Raw genomic sequence first — 22,433 nt, forward strand, 5'->3', positions numbered from 1 at the left:
AGATGAAGGACTGAACCACGAATGCAAGCTCTGCAATCAGACGTTCGACTCTCCTGCCAAACTTCAGTGCCACCTGATAGAGCACAGCTTTGAAGGCATGGGGGGCACCTTCAAATGTCCGGTGTGCTTTACAGGTAGGTGATTGCTGCTTGTCCCACTCCTGCCCTTAGCTCGTTTGCACAGAACTCCCATTTACAATTGTGCCATGTGTTGGCTTTAGGTCAGTTTTAGGAGCAAACATTGCATTTATGCTCATTAGTAATATTGATTAGAAAACGTTCAGAAAGCTGAGCTTCTTGGAAGGTCAAGCATCCATCTGTAAGAACAGCATTTCAAGCTCTTCAGCTGGAGGTTTGAGTTTTTTATAATTACAGAAATGAGTCCGTTACCTTCCATGGTATCACGTTCATCACCTTCATGTTCTAAACATGCCAAGTCTAAAACTGCCCATAAATTTGTGCTTTAAAGCTACAGATGTTTCATCTAAAACGATCCAATTCAGAGCAGAATTTGGCCTCAAGGGCTGCTAGACATAGCCTGCACAGCAGCATTCTCGGAACGAGCAAGAAAGCCCACTTCTGTGTGTGTTTGTTGGCTTGTGGTGAGAAGAAACACCCTTGTAATGTGCTTTAGAAAGCAAACCATGCTGTCTTGCCACAAGTCAAGTTCTGCTCTCCCCTGACACAGGTCCAAGTGTGGAATAATCCTCCCCAAGCAGTGGTGTTGTTCGGTAGTAAAACCCAAGTGAGAAAATAACTTGACCCGGTAGGGCTAAGCACTGCATTGTTTGGGCCATAATGAGGAGCAGAAAAATGCTGTTGGAAATGAAAACACATTAAAAGGATGCCTACAGAGTTGTTGTGCATTTTTTTTAAGCAATTCATAATAGAACATTTCATAAAATGATAACCTAAAACATAAGCGTTAATATGTAGCTTACATGCACAATTTTGCTTTACAAGATGAAAATCAAAGATAATCACAAACATGACAAAACACACTTTGGGTATTCTCACATCAATGGCATGCTAATTCTGGAAGCAATTCAAGGTTTCTGTTCTCCATTAATGGAAGTGAAGGATTTTCATTGATAGGCAAATAGACCCTTTAATACCTTCCTTTTGCCTCTCTTTGTTTGGCAGCTCCCCTCCCAGTAAAATCTAAGTATGTGCTACAGAGGAAAATGGAAGTTGAATTTTTCGTCCCTCGGATTCAGTGGTTGTTGATGACTAATTACCTCACTATCTTCAGGCTTCACACATTTCTGCAGTTTATAAAATTAAAAAAATGCATAGTTCATCTCCACTGCATGGTTTATCATAGGAAATCTGAGTATGCATAATGCTGCTGTGAACAGTTTGACTGTTAGGCATCTGTGTTCAGTAATTCTTTCAGTTAGGCATTTTTTTGTCTTTTAGATCTATTACTCGTTCTACTAATTTTTTTCCCCTTGTCTTTGTGTACATGTTACGAAGTGATCTTTTTGTAGCGTAATGCCATGGGTCTTAGGTTTTCAAGGTGGGGGGAGTTGTAAACGCAATATAAAAACTTGCAACTGTCAGAAGTACCCACTGACAATTCTCCGTGTGAGCCAGATCCCTGATAAAAGTAATCCTTTAATGTTTGAGCCAGTAGCCTTGTAAAATGTGTTAAAGAGTATGGAGATAAGTCGATTTCAATCTGTGTGAAACACTTTCTCCTTTTTGCTGATGGGGTAAATAGACACCAAGCATTAATCATAAACAATGGTGCTTTATTAGCAATATGCCATTAAATTATTTCAGCATGTCTTGTTAGAATATTAACAAGAAGTAAAAATACCCAATATAAGTTTTATATGGAAAATGGAATCTGAGCCCTTTTTTTCAGGGTAATGAGAAATGTGATTAAAATGTATGACTCAGAAGAACAATATTCTGATATTTTTTGTTGCCTTGCAATTAGAATAATTTTAATGATTAGGAGTGGAGTCAAAGTCAAATGCCAGCATCTTTAATAAATCCTTTCTCTGCCTATACAGATTAATATTGTAGATGCAAACTTTTTTAGGTCACAGTGCACCAGGCATCCATCAGAAGTCAGTGCTGCCAACCCAAACACTGCCTCTGGCATATACAATTTAATTATTAATAGTATGTCTCCTAGGTAAACTGTTACACAGTCTTAGGGCCTTGTTTTGTAGTCATTAAAATTGAACATGTTTATATTATTGAAACCCTTGCATTCAGTGTGTAGGCAGAGTTGATCTTAAAGTATCCAAAGAGAATTTACCTGCAGTTCTGTTTCACATTTATAGACATTGCCCCAGTGTAGCTGTGGGATATAATTTTTAGCATTAACACATTTAAATACAGAGCTGTTTGTTAGCTTTAACTTTAGGCAAACACGGTAAACAGGACTTTGGCACCTATGCTTTTCAAACCTGCTGGTTGCTAGGAAATAAGTTTTGTATGTGTTCAATCAAAGCGCAGTAAGCATGAAGAAACAATTCTGAAGAGAAAATGGCATTTTTAAATCTTGAAATGTAAACTTCTCTGTCCTGTTAGGGTCTCCTTTTGCTTCTTTTTTTTTTTTTTTTTAAACTAGACATCTATTTCAATTCATTTAAAATGAAGAAGGATCACACTTCGCAGTTAAATAGTGCTCGTTGGTACCCATTATAGCAACAGCATAATGTGAAATCTGAGTATGCCAGCTTAATTTTGCCTCTTGGAATTGCTGAGTGTTAATGGGAAATTGTTTATAAAAATGCTTCACTTGCAATACAAAATAATGAAAAGCTCGTTGTTTGTCTATTATTTCAGTGTTTGTCCAAGCAAACAAGTTGCAGCAGCATATTTTCTCAGCCCATGGACAAGAGGACAAGATCTATGACTGCACGCAGTGTCCACAGAAGTTCTTCTTCCAAACAGAGCTGCAGGTACACGCTTGTTACCTTGGGGGTTATAATAGCATTGTGATAGCTGAGTTCAAAGCTTTGCTTGTCATGACCTCCTCTGATACTTGCCTGTCATCGGGATTGGGATGAAGGAAGGACAAGGAAATTGTAGGTGATTCGGCCCATGTGGCTTCAAAAAGCTGCTGGCAGAAAATCACCTTGTACAGACGTGAATTTTGCGAGCCACCTTTGGATTCTTGCTTAATACATTATTACAACTCAAGATAGTCTTAAGGAGAGAGGAATTGGCATCCTATTTTTCTGTTAGTTATACATAAAACATTTACTCAAGTGGTGAAATGGGGAATAGTGTATTCTGCTGTATCAAAATGTGAAAAGCTAAGCACTGATGTAGCAACATAAGGATGGGGGGGAAAATGTAGACAGAATTTACCAGATATACCTGCTGGCCAAACCCATTTCCCACAAATTCTTAACTGGTGGGAAAAAAAAAAAAAAAAAAAAAAAAAGGAAAAACAGAGAAACAGAGTCAAACGAGTCAAAAAAATGGTATACTGTCTTCTTGTGTGCTTTTTGTGGGACCTGTGATATGTTTATGATGCAGTTTATTAATGAGACCAAAAGGACAGAGAGAAGGAAATAAATGTTGAACAAGATCTGAAAACAAGTTTGGCTGAAGGAATTATTTACTATATATTAACATCATGCGTAGCTTGTCTTGAGATGAGAGGTGGTGGTATGTATTCCTGAAGTGGTGTTGTATCTTGAGACAGCAGCAAAAGATTGCTTCTAAGTTATTTTAGTTTACATTGAGATGTTAAATTCAGTTGACAGAGGGAAAAATGTCATTGTCATTGATGATCTGTAGGGATGGAGCAAGGAAAAGTATTTGTACTATTTGTGCAGTAGGGCCTTTCCTCTACAGCCTGCCACATGATTATTATTTGGAATTAAAAGATTTTTCAGCACTCAAGGTTTTTCAGTAGGTTTTTTTTTGTAGCATGGGCCTCCATCTCTAAGTCTTTTAACTGAGCAGAGTGTGCACAACTAATTTAGCTTTGCACAAGAGCTGGATTTCATCTCATCAGCAGAGGCAAAAGGCTAGTGAGGCATGTGCACCCATACACGCATCTTGTGTTTCACTTCCTGAAAGTTTTACATTCTGAAAACCTGATACTAATGTTTGGTGTGATGATATGGGATACATTTTTTGGAGAAAAAAGAAGTAAGAGAATTTAAACCATGTATTGATTTGTTGTGTGAGAGATTGGTGTTCATGTAGATTGTACTAATAACCCATTTCTGCATGAAAGCAATAAGGAAGAAAGCGCCTTTTTGATAGCCTTTCTTACCTTCTGTCTTGATGGACCCATAGGTCACCTGGAGGACCATACCTGTGATACTTTAAAGTGCTTGTGCTCTCTCCTATTTCTAACAGATTCAAATCTGTTTCATTTTCTGTCTGTATTAGGTATTACATGCAAACTCTGAACCAAACTGGAAGAGGAGGACAAGGAAAAGAAAAGATAAATGTTTAGGGGGAAAAAAGCAGTCTTACATAGTGGTGGACAGGAAGAGGCAGGACTGAGTTTTGAAGTCAGAATATGGTCTGAGTAGTGTAGATAGTTATTGTACTTGTAGGAAAAATAAAGCAGAAACTGAGTGGAATGAGGAAAGGTCAGAAACTAATTTTGTTGTATTTGCTTCAGCCACAGCATGTTTTTTGTGGAATCATTTTTTTTGCTTTTTTCAGTCAAGATATTTTGTGTGTGTGTGTTAGTTTTATTGTTTTTTGTTTGTTTGTTTGTTTGTTTCGTTGTTGTTGTTGTTGTTGTTTTTTCAAAGTGTTTCCAATAAGTTGAAACTGCTTTTTCAGGAAGAAAATATTCAAATATTTTGGCTTACTGATTTTCACAAATTCTTTTGTTCATCATTAATCAAAACGCAGAAGTAGGGAGAAGTAGAGATCAACAATGTCTGAAAAGAGATAGGAGAGATTGTTAGAGAAATCAGACCAAAAGGAGAAAAAAAAAAAAAAAACATGAAGAAAGAAAGTACAGGTATGCAAAAGAAAATTGTGAGAAGAAACAGGGACAAGGGGACTTTTAACAGCAGAATTCAGACTGGGTTTAAAAGAGGCAGAATAGATAACTGAATTCTGAAGATGCAAAATGTAGAGATCCTGGTGTAGTAGTGACATGTAACATCACCTCCTTGTTAATCTCTCTCTCTAAAATAAGATCTCGGTTCAAAATACATGGGGTCCCCAGCAGCTGCCTTCTGCATTTTTATTATAATAAAAGCACATGATTTTCCACTGAAAATTCATCCCTGCCCAAGACTCAGGGCAAGATTTTGCTGTCTCCATCTAAACCTAGTTCATTAAAACTTCAACGTAACTGAAGCACCTGGTTTTCTAGTGAAGGGCACAAAAGGATGTCCCCACAGAGAGACAAATTATGCTCTACATTGGCTAGGTGACAATCAGTGTGTTGGTTGTTCCGTGCTGCAGAAGGCTCTTAACAGAACACATCTCCATACCCTTAGAGACAGACTCTCTCTGGCTTATCTACACTGGCAAAAAGGGAAAGGTATTCATTTTCTTATTCACTTAATTCATTATGTTTATTATTTTAATTAACTTGGGTAGCCCCACCCCAGCTGAGAATTCATTATGTTTAAAAAAAATGCCATTCTATCGCGCCATTCACATATGCTGGGATCACTGGCTTTCTGCTCTTACCTCCAGTTATCTACCCAGGATGGTAAAAGGGCAGCAAAGCACTTAGGCAGAGCAGTAGGTACTGACCTTTGGAGTCTGCTTTTACTGAAAATACATTGATCTCAAGATCTCATTTAAAACCTCTTCTAGGAAGCATCGCTTTGTTCAGGCTATCTACCAGCTGAAGCAGTGGAATCTTTGGCAACTAGCCTCCGGGTTATGTTTCTCTATCCTTTCACATTACCGTGGCTTGTGTTGGGGCTTGCAGCATAACAGTCTATTTATTCCCTCTAACAGGAGCAGTTTCTTGCTTTTAATTTAAACATGCATCTAAAGTGCATCTCCCATGCATGAGAGATGCTAATCATCTCAGATTAGAAGCCATGGACAGCACTCCATGGCTGTAGGGCAGAATAAGAACAAGAGCAAGATTGAGCAGAGCAGAACACAATAACATAGAAACCCTATCCATGTGTATAGTACAGCTGATAATTAAAAGGAATTAATTCAGGGGTACAGAAAATAAATGCATTATAATGGTGCTTAACTTGGTGTTTGGCCCAGTGTGATTCTTTGCTTTCATTGCTTTTGATTTTATGACTCCTGTTCCAGGAAAAGCAGACTATAGGAACGTAAGAATATATATACTACATTCTTCTCACCTTGGGGAAGTTACTGTCCTGTCCCCCCCCCCCAAAAAAAAAAAAAAAAAAAAGTAGGACTCTCTTTAGAGGTTTCCATGACTTCACTCCAGACCGTTCTAAGGAACTCAAGACAATCTCATAGGACCAAGTTCTGGTGAGAACAGAGAACAAATCACCAGTCAGGAAAATCAAACCCATAAGGTATTACTCAGTCTTTGGGTTGAAATAATAAGATTTTATATGAGTTTGCTTTTTGTTTTAGGATATTCTAAACACCTGCACAAACTGTTCCAACCAGTAGCTTTTTATAATTAATATGATAATTAATCGAATGCATTATACTGATGCTTAGATTGTTTGAGGTTGTTGCCATAATGTCCAAAGAACTGTAACAGGCAAACTCTGTACTCCAAAGAGTTTACACCCAAGTTGGTGAAGGATAGTAGCAGAAACAGAAGTGGAGGTATAGAAACTAATTCAAGTACATGCAGCAGTTTGGTGGTCAATACAAGACTAGAAACCTGGTGTCCTGAGCTGATACTTCTGCTTTATCTACCACTCTATTTGCAAATTTAATTGATAAAATACGTGCCTTTCTCAGAGAAAGCATACAAGACTTAATTTTAATCTTCTCCATAGCTCATTCTTCTCCCACCTGTGACACTTCCTTTAAATAGCTTTGTGCTCCATAGCTATTGAACTAGCTTTAAATTTTTGAAGAAGATACTACCACTGTAGAAAGGAAGGAAATAGAAACCTTATATTACGGAACTGTATGTTTTAAGAGTGTTCTGAGTTTTGAGTTTTCATACTTACATGTTCTGCAGTGTTCAAACACCTATGTGGTGTATTTACACTTCTGAAATGGAGTTGATAAAGTATGTCCCTAAAAATGTTTATTCTTTAGAATGGAACACTTTTAATTAGACATGCTTAGTACAATAAGCGGTTTTCATAAACAGAATCATAGAATCAGGCTTGTAACAATCTTTAAAATCAGAAATATATCTGATACGATTATCAGATAAGGAAGTCACAAGACAATTATCTTATAGGGTGCCTAGATTTCTCCCAGACGTTGAAATTCTCTGGTTGAATACCTGGAGCATGACCATACAGCTTTCTGTACAGATTTAACTATAACAATCTTCTCCATCCATCATCCACTATACAGAACTTTTAATTAGTAAGGATGTAAAGAAACCTATCGCTAATTTAATTTAATGTTGAATTTCAATAAATCATGAAAAAGTCAATTTTGCCTATTAAAACTTCCCTTTCATATCATCATGCTATTTCCAGTGCCTGTTTTTTTGCTTTAGACTTCAGACTTAGACTTAGACGTTTGAATGGATGTTAGTGCTTCCTTTGTGCCTGATGAGAAGTAACCACTCCTTTCCTATTTCCAGTCCTAGTGTTCCTTCCATAGCCAACACAACACACCTTGGTGTTTGTGGGAAGGCATGAGACACTCTTGTGGGGTAATACCCAGAGTGAATGGTTTAATTTTAGATTTATTTTTTTTATGCTGCTGGGTCAGAGAGGTAACAATGCCTAGTAGAAATGCTGAATAATTGTACAGGATCATTGTTTTATCAGTGGTGATAGTTCATTCTGAATATGATACTAGACAAGATTACATGGCCTCTCAAGACCATTTTGCCCACTACAAAAATTGCTTCTCTTTTTCGTGAAATAGAGCATTTACTTAACATTTTATAGCTAATAATTAGTTGCTCATGGGGTAGTTAAGTATCCCCACTTTACAGACATAAAAACTAGGGCAAGAAATAATTGGATCAGCAGTTACTTCCCATCCTGTTGGAAAGGGACCTGGCTTCAGTGATTCACGCCCTTGCTGCTTCCCGTCTGGACTCCATCAGCAGAGAATACCTGGGCATGAAGCCATCAGACTGGAGGACATTCCAGCTAATACAGAGGTCTGCAGCACTGTTCCTCAGTAGCAAAAAGAGACCAGGAGCACATTCAGCATGCTCTCTTGCAGTCTGCACTGCCCTCCTATGTGTTTGCCCAGTTGTGCTCTAAGACTCATTCTGGGGCCAGCACATCTCTGAGATCACCTGAAAAGTTCTTCCCGTTTGGTGTAACAGTGCCTTTGTTGACAGCCCTGCTTTGTGAGTGTTTTTATCAAACAGCTGAAGCTTACTGTGCATGGGAGCTACAGCTTTCCTGCGGGCTGGCCCAGGTATGCGGAAGAGACTTCCACTGCAGTTAAGTATTGCCCTGAACATCCTTGGCTTTTAATAGTGGCACCTATAGGTGCCAATTCTCCCTTCTCCCATATAACACGTACCTGAGCACAGATTTCTAAACCTTCCCCAAAACCCCAGCCCACAACAGAGCTGTTCCAAACTGAAATACACGGTTCCTTCCCCAGGGAAAGAATGAAAGAAAGAATGAAGCACTCACAGCAGATGTTATTCACGTTGTTTAAAACAGCAGGAGAACATTCGCAGCTCCTGGTGCAAGCAGCTGACAGTCGAGCATACAGGAAGGCAGAGCAAGGCAGGAGCAGCACAGAAGAGTCTCCAGAAGTTTTATGTAACTTTATGTGTGTCCCTCTCTGGATGTCCAGTTTGAAACACATTCATGCTCCAGGGTTTAGCACCGTTGAAAGTAATCTTCTAGTCTTTAGCTCTTTTCTTTAAGGGTTACATTTTCCAAAGACCTCTGCATTGTAAAATGCTCCCAAAGATCTCAATGTTGTGAAACAGCTCTAAAAATACCCTTAACCTGAGCCTGGAGCATAGCTAAGCAAACTCTAGGCTATTGAAAAAACTAAAAGTCATGACCAAAACCACTACTGGAAGCAGTAACAGAGCTGGGATTCAAACACTATATTCTCTTGTATGGGGGACAGCTAGAGAAAACTGCTAATTGGTCTGGACTGGAGTTGCCTCCTTGTGCCTCCTTCTGGGGACCAGCTGGGAAGGAGGCTGGTGTGGGATTAGCATCAGCAGCAGTGGCACCACAACCTCCAGGTAGGAGTTGTTTTGCCAGTGCCCCCAAGAGAGTTGAGTCTGTGTGTTGTGTAGGTCCCAATGGTAAGCCTTGCATGACAACAGGGGAGAGCATGAATAATTTATACTCTTTATACAAAAACAGGGACAAAACTTTCAAACCTGCAGGTGAAGTTACATTTTCAAGGATGTTTGCTTCACAAAGAAAAGGCCTCAAAACATTTTTAAGTGAAATTAGAGATTAGCTCTGGCATTTCTAGGTCCCAAAACTCTTAGGCTGAGGAGTGGAACAGAGATGCTGGCTTTCTAGGCCCCAAAGGCCACGAGCCAGCAGGGAATAACTTTGTCAGCTCTTCTTAAAAAGAAGCCTACCTGAAATCCAATTAACAATCAAAGCTTTAGGCCAACATTTTTAAACTCAATGGCCTATTTCTGAGAGGGTGCTGAGCACCTCCAGCTGTAGTTAAGGTCAGTGCAAGAAGCTGGTGCTGAGTACATCAGGAATCAGGTCATAAATGCCTGAAGTTAGCAACTTTAGTAAAAGCATAGGTGATGAGCAGCCACAGCCTCTTTGTAAGGTTTCAGCAAAACAGTTTTAATGCCTAAATACAGGTGCCACGTTCAGTAATGTTGGCCTTAGTCCTTAGCAGGTTGCTTTTGTCAGAGCAGATGCCTGGGAGTCAGAAGAGCTGGATTCAGTTGCGAAGTCTGGTACTAACTTGCTCCACTTAACCATGCATCCTCTATCAAGTGAGGATGATGATAACAATATGTGTGCCAGAGATAGGAATGTAATTAATGCTTATGTTTTGAGGGAACTAAATAGAGAGGCATGTATTGCAAGTATTACTAGTTTGAGTGCATTGTTTCCTGAACTCTTACAGTGCTTTCTGTTTCAAGGAAAATATATTTATGATAGTGTGCACCAGTGTGTGCACATGGGTGCATGCATGCATGTGACTTTATCAACCGCATGTTATTTCCCTAAGATAATCCATGCTTAAAAGGTCGTCCCTGGAAATTCTCAACGCCCAAGCAGATAAAGTATGTTTCTATGTCATTCAAGATTTAAAATGTTCAGGCTCATATTCTTCAGACTTGAGACTTCTTTCCCTAGAAGGGAGAATTACTTTCTTTGCAAATTTTCTGAAAAAGGCAATCATGAGAAGAGTGACAGGGGCACCCGCGCATTAGTTCTTTAAGGACATAACTTCAAAGTGTTTCCACTACAAGTCTTTTGCTTCAATGTCAAACAAAGGTTAAATACCAAAAAGAAAAAAGAAAAAAAAAGAAGAATTCCTTTCCAGTGCCCCTTCCCCCCTGGGGATCCAGGGGTGTTACAGCCATATTAGGTTTTCATGCGGTGATTCTTTTCCAAATAAGAAATTTCCAGGTTTGGAGCTGGTGAGTTCACCCGCCTTTGATTGGCCTATTCAAATGTAAACACTCCCTGTGGGTAGTTTGTAAGGCCATGAATATTTATAGCACATTGCAAAGCCCACCAAGCCCCAAGTGCCAGAGTTTTATAGGGACCATTTTGATTTCATTAAATAGTGCTTGACAAAGATGGGCTGGTTCTTACTTGTCCCCACATTCTCCATATACTTGTAAATCTATGTGCAACACAGTCAACTTGTGAAACTTTCGGAACAGTTTCCTGTAAATAAGCAGGAAACAATGTGTTGACAAAATCTCTTATTCCCTGAGAAAACATTCCTTAAATTTCTGCAGCAATTGAATCTGTCATGGTTCTGCTTTTTTTTCAGATGCTTGGACGATATTATTGATGAAATTACAGAATTAATTGACAAAGACAATGTAGCAGTTAACTGATGAGTATTACTGTTAAATAAACCATTTTCATCTTGAAAAGAAATTCAGACTTATGGGACAGTAAAAAGGCAAAAGAATTGGAAGCGAAGTATAATGTCCAGAATAAGTGCTGAGCTACACCCACAATATACCCATACAAAAATAAGCAAAAATGTATGTTCCTTCTCCTTCAAGGGGGATGGTCATAACCAAATGTGTATATACATGAATATATGTCCCTATTTTACCTACTCCTTCCTGTTCATACTTGTATGCCTGGACATATATATATATATATATATAGGTAAAATATAGGTATCTATTTTTGGAAAAAAAATGAGTTACAACAAAAAAAGTTAACCCATACTTTGGATCTGTTCACATTATTGGCTGGGATGGTCAACATCAAATATATTCTGCAGAAACAGATAATAGTAAGCCTTGTGACTGCAAAGACTGTGTTATGAAAATATTAAGTGAAGTTTGTTGTCTCCAGTCTGAAAGCAGACGGAAACAATGGTAATCAGAGAGAGGATAAGCTTCACTTTCCTTTGTCTTTTAAGTGTTGAATCTGAAACATAGCAATGATCTTACATGCCAACATTAACATCAGGATTTCTGATCGTTTTAGCAAATGGAACAGCAAAGTGTGCAGGAATTCAGTCCAAAGAAGCAAATCATAAGTTGCTGCAGAAAAGAAAATACACAGGAAGGCAGAAGAGGGAAAACAAAAGGCAAAGGAATAGAAGAGAAGTAGGAAGGAGGTTATGGGGCAAAGAACGAAACAAGATAGAAATAATAGTGGCTACAAGGCCAACATTTTTCTGCTGAGTGATGCTGATAATAATGATCAGACACTTGTAAAAATAAATCATGATAGTAATAAGGGGAAGTTCAGTTATTACATAAAGGCCAATTTCTAACCTCAGTCCTTGTAGAAACCTCGGTGAACATCAGGGAGTCTTGTTGTAGACTGGGGGCAGGGAAAGCAGTAAATGTATTCCCTGACCCACAAATAATCATTAGAAATGGAATTCTGCCCTTTGCAGAAAATGAGTTTTTATCATCTGTGCCCTGACCATTTCAGCCTACACCTCATCATTAGTCAGATCAGTTGGCTAATACACCTGGAGTAAGCAGAAGAAATAAGCGCTGTGTTTGCATGTGAATGATTTCCCTGGTAGATCAGCTCAGTTCTCTTAATTGTCCATCCATTAATTTCTTGCTAATGTAGTTGATATCGATGACTGATTTTCTGTGCTAACCAGGAAGCACCACTTCTTCATTCTAGGACGCATTCCTTCCTACAACTGCCCTGCTGTTAGCTACCAGTAGCTGCCATTATATTATCTTTCATCTGGCCCAGAGCTGACAACAGATGGTCATCTCCGGGACTGCCATCAGTGTGACTTTATGAAGCATCCAGCTATGGTGTACTGAGGAGCTTCATGGCCAGTTCTGCAAATCTGCCTCCCTTCCCCCTACCCTGCTGCTGGCCCCCCTCCCTCCGTCCCCGTGAATAAGCTCCTCATTCCTGGCTCCACTCTCCACTGGTCTTGCCGATTCCCGACGAGTGATGGCACAACGCTAGCACTGAAAGCTTGTCGCTCGAGATCTGCCCCCATTCCCACCCATAGTGCCGGCAGAGGGTTGCAATGAACCTTGTATACCCCAGCATCCTCACCTCTGTATGGTTTTTTGGTGCATAGGGATCAGTAGCAACAAACCTGCCACCCTCCAGCATCTGTAGTCTTAACCCTACCTTCTTCCACCACAGAGCATAGCTCAGTAGCCCCGCTTTTCAAACAGGGATTTGGAGAGAAGGGAGATGTTCAGTCTTTGTCTTTAAGGTTCTGTAAGACATGCTGCCAAACCAAGACTGAGTATGTCAAGTGTGAAGGAAGGTAGAATATCGATTAGAGACACAAAATGGAGAAAGGTATAAAATTCACACTCGTCCTGATTCCATTGACACGTTAGATCATTTGGAAAAGCTGTTTCAGCTGGGTGGCTGGTGTGCATTTTGGAGGAAGATATATTGTTTGCTCTTGACAGTTTTCTAAAGCGAGGTACCTCCAGAGCTGAACCTGTATTTTAAGAGAAATTCACATTTGTATCCTTTATTGTGATATTTGCAGCAAGTCTACAGCTCGTAACAGTCTCTGCCCTCCAGCTATAAAGGAGTAAGGCTCCATTGTTGGAGAGAGAGCAGCCTTCTGTGTGAAAGGCTGAGATGTGGTAGGCAAGATGAATAGTGCTTAAAAGCAGCGCTCGCGGTGCTGTCATTTAGAACAGGAGCACTGAGGATTTAAACGAAAGTGAAAGGCATGGTAAATGAATCCTTTAAATTGGTCAAATTTTCAGCCGCCTAAAATAACAAGTTTTCTCCATTGATAGGTTTGTTGAGTAGGAGGAAAGTTGGGAGGGGATGAATTCCCCTAGGGAGGAGGTGCAGATAGTTTGTAAAAACAAGGTGTGGTCAGTGATTCATAAAGAGACACGTCCAGGAAACTCCAGTAAACAGCAAACTTGGCTCAAAAGTGGTGGTTTTCTTTCTTTTTCTTTTTTTTTTCTTTTTCTTTTCTTAGAGCATCAGCATCATTAGATTGCTCCATTCCAAACATTAGTCAAAGGGACTCAGATGCAGATGGCTACACAACTGGAGCTGTTCATTACAAAACCCCGACCAGGAAGAACAGCTTTCAGGTTCAGTTTTCCTACCTGTTACCGGGGTCAGGTTCACCATGCTTTGATCAGGCTGAGGCTAAAATATGATTTTGGGTGGAAAAAGAGTGTGTTTTTGTAGCCTTTCGTGGTGTGTTTTTTTAAGTAGAGCTTCCTTTGTGTTCAAAGCTGAAATGAATGTCCTCCACCCCGTTAACAAGGGAAGAGGGAAAGAGATGATTCAGTCCTCGTGAACCAATACTGCTGAGTTACACACATTTCTACATGCAGCTTTAGTTGTTTGTCTGCATTGTTACAGCCTCATTTTGCAGCAGAATCGCTAGGCATAGGCACCGATCGTGGGTGTGTAAATCAGCTTGGGGGTACTCTGTGTCAGCGGATGCTCTGCTCCCCTCCATACTTTGTGTGTACAGAGAGATGTGTGCTGTGTAATATAAAGCAACCGAGCTACTGTTAATATTAGTGGTGCATTTTGCTTTGCTTTGAGTTTGTAAAGGTGAAAGGTGACTGTGCAGGAAAATGGAACAGTATATTTGCTGTGAGACAGGCACTAAGAACTCACTCCCATGCTCAGTTATAATTCATGACTGTACTGGTGGGAAGCCCTTATCCCTCTGTGGAGTTAATGCATCTCTACTGTAGCCTGCTGAGAGCACCCTGTGTCCCCTCCCACCATCTGTGCATCCACTTGCGTGCTTTCTCTCTCTCTTTGCTGTGAGATCTCTTGGTGTTAAAACTGTCAGACTACTACTGCCTGGTAAAGGTGGCTTTATGATGTGTATTAATGTTGAATTGTCATTTAAAGGGTGAGGAGGTAAGAAAGGGATGTGTTACCGTTTGTTTTAAGCTCTCCCTCGAAAATGCTGACGAGCAGATCGAAAGGTAAATTTGTTACTTCAGACAGCAAACAGCTTTGAACAGGGTACAGAAATTTCCACAATGTAGAGTAAGAGCTATTAATGGCATCTTTCTTCCCAATCTGGGCATATTTTGCTCTTTCTTGGTACAGTGGATCTCTGTTTTTCCGTGTCATGATTTGAACCAATGGCATTGTAAATTCAATAATATTTATTTACCTATCAGCTAGCGTAGCTGGCAACAATTTTATTTTCTACAAGTTGATCTCCCCTTTTAACAGAAAAGCTCTCTTGCAGGCTGCAAGTTAATTGCTTCTATGCTACCTGAGACTTGAAATTCATGTGACCAAGTGCTATAAGCTAGCACAATCTTACTTAAATAGGTAGTATACGAAGATTTTTTATTATTATTATTGCTGTAAGGCACTGTCAGAAGACCGGTGAGACTGTCTAGCTTAGAAAGAGCTGAACTCTGTTCACAGAAGCTTGAGATGATGCTTTATCAACCTGGCACTTTACTGCAAGGATAGATATTAGACTCAGAATATGGTTAAAGGACCATGTACTTGACTGTCACAGCAATATTAATTTGCAGGGTTTCGCTGAATGTAATCTTATGTAGTCTGTTGTTTGTACTCCTTTAAAACTTATAAATCAAATCCAGACCTGGAATACCAGCATATGAACTTAACAGATGTGCTGCCATAAGGGACCTACTAGGTTATAAACTACAGAAATGATCTTTTTATATTTCAGATTCCTAGCTTATTCCAGGGAGATTCGGGAAGCACAGAAGTGAGGTGGAAGGTCGCGCGTTAGGACAGTAGCACCCACCCAGTGCTTGACGTTTGGTGTAATAGTCAGGAAACCCACATCTGATGGTTTTGTTATTCAGTCATAGCATCCTGCTGAAGTTCCAGAGCAAAAGTAGGGCAAGGATGACTTCAGTAGCTCCGTGTCCAGGTTTTCTTAGGTGAAAGATCACTTTGAGATGACACAGCTGAGTAGTCAGGCTGAAATCCTAGTTGGTATTTTATTAATTTTGCACCAAGATAAATCCTGAAATTCTGACAAACTCCGTGACAGGTGAAATTCCTTCTTGCAGAATCTGCTCAGCAAGAGGCTGCTCATTTCGTTCTGTTCGGAGGCAGGCAACAGGAGGGCAGCTTTATAATCAGCCCTCAGCGGACCCCCAGCCGCCCCAGAGCCTTGGACTGATTGAATAACTCCTGGGCCTCTTCCCCTAGGCCTCCATCAGCAGGGGTCCTGTGGAAAGCAATCTCCCGCAGACTGGCACTGAAGTGAGCTTTAAACTACTATTTTCTGCTCTCCAGAGGAGCCTGGAGTACTAAAAGATAGATGGACTGCAGATATTTTATGAGAAACTGTCAGAAGAAGAGCAGAGTAAATGTTTTTTTTCTTCCTTCTTGGAGTCACATACACTACATCGCTATAGAAATTTTTCCAGATTTTTTTGCTGTTGAAGTTTGAAATTAATTGGTTGCTAACCTTAATTTCCCCCCTCCCTCTTCTTTCTCTTTCTTCTTTTTTTTTTTTCCTTTATCCTTCTTCTCCTTTTCCTTTTTTTTTTTTTTTTTTTCTTAAATATTCACTCGGAGGCCCTTTGCTTAACCACAGTTGCAGAAAATCAGTACCATTTGCACTGAAATATTTATAATGACAGAATGAAAAATTGGATTCATTTTCTGGCCTGTAGCCGAACAGTCTGCAACTTTGTGCAGCATTGTTTAGCATCTCTCATTCCTCCCTTTCACTGGGGTCGTTCTCAGACACACACGCACGCGCTGCCCAGGCTTCAGAGGAATGCTTAGCAAAACACAGAGCCATTTTTAATCTCAGCCTTGAGAAAACAACTTGTCTCTAACCTTGCCACCATCTGCGGGGGGAAGCAGAGGGGGGACACGCGGGAAGCGGGTAGACTCCCTCTTAAAGGAGAGATTATAAAGGATGACATGCAGTAATCTGCCCTGTACAGCAACGCAGCGTATGGCTGGGATGCACCGAATTGCCTTGGTGTCTTCCAGGAGAGGCAGGGCGGACTGAGCACCAGGCTGGATAGCAGGATCTCTCTACTAATCCCTTTTCTGCCACTAATTCCCCTGGTGGCCTTGGGAAACTCATTTGCCCACAAAGGAAGAGGTTGTCAAAAGCTCCCTTTTGTGTGTGAACACAGACTGTGCCTGTAAAAAAATGCTGGGTGCTTCTTTGCACCTCCAGAAAACAGAGGATGCTGGAACTGCACATATTTACTTCCCTCGAAGCAATGGTGTGAAGGTGAAGTGGTTGATGTTTGCAAAGTGCTTTGAAAATGAAAGTGCGGATCCTCGGGCTCCAATTTGCATCCCCTGCCAGTATAAAAGGCACCTTTAGTCAGGCAGCCAAGGATTCCCTTAGTATGCAGCAATTCCTGTTTATTTTGCTAGCTGGTTCTGTATCACTCCCTTTTGGTCCTTGCAGGCACGTCTCAGACTCCAATGAATTCCAGGGTTTTTTAATTGATATATAAATCCCTCGGGGGCTATTACAGGCTGGCATAAGGTCGGGCAGCCTTATGAATGCTTTAATGTGCACTGAGGACTGAGCTGGCCCAAGATTTGAATGTTTAGGCCACAAGGATTTAAAAAAATATATATGGTGGTTGTATAGGAATTAGTCTGAAAATGACAAAAATTTATCAGAGAATGGTAAGTCTCTGCAGATGTTGGACTGTTCTGCAGAACTTAATAGAGAAATATATCTCAGAAAAGTGGTGATTCCAAAATCCTTCAAAATGATTCTCTGGTGAGCTCCGTAGACTGTTTGACAACTGTGTTAGTTTCTGGAAAAGCCCTGTGGCCAAAATTTCAATCCCTGATGCCTAAAACAAGGCATCTTGAGACCCTACTGGGCCACCCAAGTATGGGGGTTGGATTCAGGGGTCAGATTCTGCAGGGTGCTGAGAATCTCCTGAAAATGTAAGCACCAGAAATTGCCTCTCAAGGTTCAAAAATGTCATCTTACCAACCTCATCCACGTGTAATTTATAATATAGCGTGACTGCTGATAGCAGGTACCTGTGTATAGTACTAAATCCTGATCTCTTCTCCACATCACTCAGATGAGCCCTAATTTTTTGTTTGATTTCTTCTGTTGGAGCTTCACAACATTGACTCCCTCACAGTAGTCTTAGGAGCACAGCCCGAGCAGGTGTGCCTGTAAGCAGTAGGAAGGGGCAGACCTCTGCTGTAAGCATCAGTGCGGCTCGGCTGGCGCTGCACAGCATTATTTTCTGTAGTTTGTGAGCAGCGCATACTTTTTATCATTCAAAAGTTTCTTACCAACTTGCAGATTTGCCTTTTTATCATGTTCCCAAAGATAGTTTGACAGGTCAGCCTGAAGTGATGAGCGTTCTGACACAAACTGCGTCGTGGCTCAGAAACGTTGCCTGCAGTTGTTTTACTGTAGTAGTGCTTTGATTTGAAAAGAACTTTCTACACAGTGGTGTGTTTTAGGATATAACACACACACAAAAAAAAAAATTCCAATATTGTTCTGCATGTATTCCATAGACTTGCTGCTTAACCCTTGTAATTGCTTTCTGGTTTTCTTCTTTGTGCATGTAAATGGAAAACACTACATTTTTGTAATTTTTAATAGTTACTGAGAAACAAAAACTAGCAGAAACCTGAAAGACTGTGAGCTTTAATTGCAAATATTAGTATGTTTTAGAACTGGCACTTTGAAAGCAGATTACCTGACAATTTAACAACATTTTAAGGGAAAGCCAAAGCCCCAGAGCAGGCTCTTTCACATCCAGAAGTATTTCTTCGGTTGAGCTGACCAGAAGACGAGCATACCGATTTGTAAAATGCCTTAAGATGCTGAGGAGATTTGCAGGGAGAATAGAATACAGACCACAGTGAAGTGGCAGTGCAGATCTTGCTGATGCTAATGCTACAACGCGGAACAGTTATTGAACTTCAGGGACTAGAAGAGTAGCCCCCAAACAAATGTTTTATCTTATTGTTGAAGACAGTAACTTTCTGGGAAAGCTGCTTCCTCTGTGGGCCTGAGTCTTTGCATTGGTTTTATTTTCCTGTTTGCAGCGCCGGTCTGTTTACTCAAGTTATTAGTTTATAAATTTTGCCAAGGTGAAGTAACTGCGAGAGCTTTAAATTAGAGTAAGTGCCACTTCTGTGTGGCAGGTTCCTCGGAGCGCTGATGGGAGAGCAGGCCTCCTGTTGCCTGCCCCTTTCCGCCTGGCCCCGCTGCTGTGGGTACTTGTTTATCGCTTTACCTTTGCATTTCTGTAAGCGTGCACTGCCGTGTGATGAATCGCCCTCTGATGAGAAGATTCGGCTTTTTTTTTCCCTGGGATCAAGCTAATACTTCACTTTAAAGAGTTATTTTAATTAGGTGGGTTTTATTGTAATGAATTAAAATTAACTTGGAGTAGCAAATTATATAAGACTGCGAGGGTTATAGATTAGCCTCACCATAGCTACAGCACATCTTTTTGTAAAGGAATTAAAGTTCGGTATTTCAGACAGCTCGGCACTAAACACAGGCAGCAAATAAGTGTCGTCTCCAGTCATTTTCCCTCCTCAGCGTGATCCTTTTCACTTGATCATGAGATTGCCAGGCTAAAAACCAGCCCTAACGGGCAGCAAGGGGTGCTGCGAGCGGCAGCTGCACTAGGCTGGCCTCCCCAGCAGGAGACAGCCAGGGAGGCAGGAGTGCCACGGCACCGCCAGCCAGGCCCAGGGGTGAGGGGGGCACTTCTTCGCCTGTCAGTGCGGGGTCGAGGCTGGCTCTAATGACACGTCTGACTTGCAACGTGTCACTGGCCAGCTGTGTGACAGGACACAGGATGACCAACCTCCAAGAATGGCATTTGGGAGGAGGATACTTCTCGCCTCGTGGGGAGGATGGAAAAAAAAGGCATAGAAGGATGCTTCTTTGTGCAGTACGTGTCGGGAGGGAGTACTAAATGTGTGCTGTATGCCTTGGACTTACGAGGGGGTAAGACTTCGCTGTGTTGCCCCTTGTATAGGTTCTGAAAAGAGGCAAAAGTGAGAGTAAAATTCTTCCCATTTAGCTGTGGTCATATTTCACACTTCTTTACACGGATGCAAATAACAACAAAACAGAAGACAATAGAGAATCCAGACTTCTTTGTTTTACAACCAATAACCACAATGACAAACATAAAATTTTATTGTTCTGGTACCACATGTCAGTAAATGCTCCAGATTTATTGATTTACAGTGTATGTCCTTAAAAAATTGAGAGAAGTAGTGACTTTTTGAAGGGCACGGTAGCATTCTGGTCTCAAAATCACCTTCACAGCACGGAATCTCTTAGGCTGAAAAGGAGAGAACTCTAATGGGGTCAATCTAGGAGCACAACATTTCTATAGAGAGTTCTTAACTGTCTGTCTATGAAGGGACAAAAATGGTCCCTATTTTCTTTACAAACAAGTGTATTTGTAGTTCATATTCATACCAAGCCTGTCACATAACCACTGCCCCAGTTCCCACTGCTCATTGTTTAAAGAGCTGTAGGAGTAAGGACAATAAGATGTCCAAGCCCACTGTGTGGTCTGGCATAGTGACCAGCTGTGAAGGAAGTCAGTCTGAGAGCAATGGGACCTCTGCTTATCAGCTCAGGAATCTTTGGTCGTTACCATCAAACCTGCTCGATCTGGATTTCATTACATACTGTTGTGAAGGAAAAAGATGCATCAATGTGCAAGTGAGTCTGGGTCTGATCATCAGCATTTCCAAGAGGAGGAGAGCTAGCTTTCCTTTTCTTTTCTACACATTTTAAAATTGACATACCGCAGATGAGGGGACACGTTTTCACCTGTGGTTCTGATTTCTGCATCCAAAATACATACCAGTCTGCTTACATGCTCCATCTTAATTGGGTGTATATATGCCAGATATCTACCAGGTCTGATTTTTGTTCAGAAAAGCTGGGTTTGGTGATTTGAAACCTGGGCTGGTTCGGGATTTGCTTTTCGCTGAGTGAAAGCTGTGTTAGTCACTTTGTGTTAATCCTGGGCTGATCCATAACCTCCCGTGTGCTGAGTGCTGTTGTACAAGGCAGCACGCACTGGCTGGCAATGTGCAGGGAATCCAAATTCCAGCCTGTCCCTTTGTCACCTGATAAGCACAATACCCAGCATTATGTCACAAGGTAGGGAGGTGAACCGGGCGATCGATACAAGTGTGGGATGCGTCCGCCCGTATAATAAGAGTGCAGACAAGTTACAGCGCTTTCCTTTCAGGCTGTGTCAAGAAAGTTGTAATTTCACTTGTAATTTTGTTCAAAGGAATTCTTGTACATGCACCTGTGGAAAACAGGGAAGGATCATTGTTTTAAAGGTTGCCCTTTGCATATAAATCACAGCTCTGTGTGCTTCCCCATCTTAATTGGGTGACCTTTTGAATCCTATGGACAAGAGCTGAAATTCTGGAGCTGCTGGTTGGTTTAAGGTTTGAAATCAATTCACTTGATCCAGCAGCTACTCTGCTTCAAGACAGAGAGCCCAGAATGGGAATTTGAGAAGAAAAAGATCCACTTGGAAGTTTCCTGCTCACATGTCCTAGCAAACTGCACCGCTAACTGAACAGATGTGTGTAAAATACAGGTTCCTTTGTCACTTTAATCCCTGAAAAGACCTACCAGGATTCACTGAGTGTGAGATAAACAGGAGGAGCAAGAAACATGTCATGTTTCCAAGAGGACGTTTCTGTGCAATTATCAATTTAAGCTTCCATTATTTGTCACTAATTACTGCACTGAGCTGTTAAATATTTAGCAGTAGTTTGTTTAATTGGGTTTGACCTATAAAGGAATCTGTACATAGCATAGCTTCAGTTCCAGGAGCCAGTGCCTCACTCCCAGCTAGGTAAATTTGTGTTCACGTAAGATGAACACATATTGTCAGACCAAGGGCTTTTTGTGTTTGTTTGTTTGTTTGTATGTTTGTTTTACACCTGTCTCTCTTTTCCACCGATTCGTTTGTCTTCAAGGGGTCTAAAATTAGAGCACAAAGTAGGAGTACCACTCGTGGATGTAAAATGGGAGGGAGGTCAAATCCAAACTTGTTTACAGATGTTGTAGTTTAGAAAGCACCAGCATGATAAATTAAACATAACAAAGAAAAAAAATAAAGCAGAGCAACAACTAGCCATTGAACACATCTGTTTGTAAAACACTGACCCAATCCCTGAATATCTTACTAGGCGGTGTTGCATATCAAAGCTTTTTGTCCTCAGCTACTCTGCTCCACAGCAGCTGCAGATAAACCAGGATTCATTCAGCTTGCTCTTTGCCTGACTGGTCTGACGTGGTGAAGAGACTTCTGCCTGTCCCCTCTGCAGAGGGTGAGCAAGAAGCAATCAGTAGATGAGCAATATTCATTTTGCTTTAAACTCCACAGCCCTGGCTCTGTTCATACTCGTCCCTATCTTGTAACTCCCTTGCTTTCAGTGGAGTTTCTCTTAATTTATACCAGGGTAATCGTAATCATATTCTAAAGTAATAAGACTTTTGATATATTTCTCAGAAGTGCCTCCTTTTGCATTTTTTGTTTAAGCTTTTATTCCCACTTAGTGAACAATTTTCTTATTGGGGTAGGATGCGTGTGTATTAATTTAAAACATTTACAGCATCACAAAAGCCTTGTTTTTCTACAAACAACATGTAGGCTTGGATCCTGATTAGCAATACAGCCACTTCACAGCATAATAGAACGGAGTTTTTTCCCAGTTTTGATAAATTCCTGTGAACCCGTCCTAACTATTTCCCTCTCTCTTATCACCA

General features: G+C 40.7%; 1 protein-coding gene across 11 annotated transcripts in view; it reads left to right on the forward strand.

Moving 5' to 3' along the window:
* The window catches only part of ZNF521 (zinc finger protein 521), a 231,772-nt gene that overhangs the window by 200,513 nt on the left and 8,826 nt on the right, over positions 1 to 22,433 (forward strand). For all 11 annotated transcript variants that reach the window (XM_083821822.1, XM_083821825.1, XM_083821826.1 and 8 more), the window contains 2 exons: positions 3 to 134; positions 2,805 to 2,920. In XM_083821822.1, the coding sequence (XP_083677948.1) occupies positions 3 to 134; positions 2,805 to 2,920 (248 nt within the window). The remainder of the gene's footprint in view (positions 1 to 2; positions 135 to 2,804; positions 2,921 to 22,433) is intronic.

The sequence above is a fragment of the Anser anser genome, assembly GCF_964211835.1.
Source record: "Anser anser genome assembly, chromosome: 2".
Taxonomy (NCBI): domain Eukaryota; kingdom Metazoa; phylum Chordata; class Aves; order Anseriformes; family Anatidae; genus Anser; species Anser anser.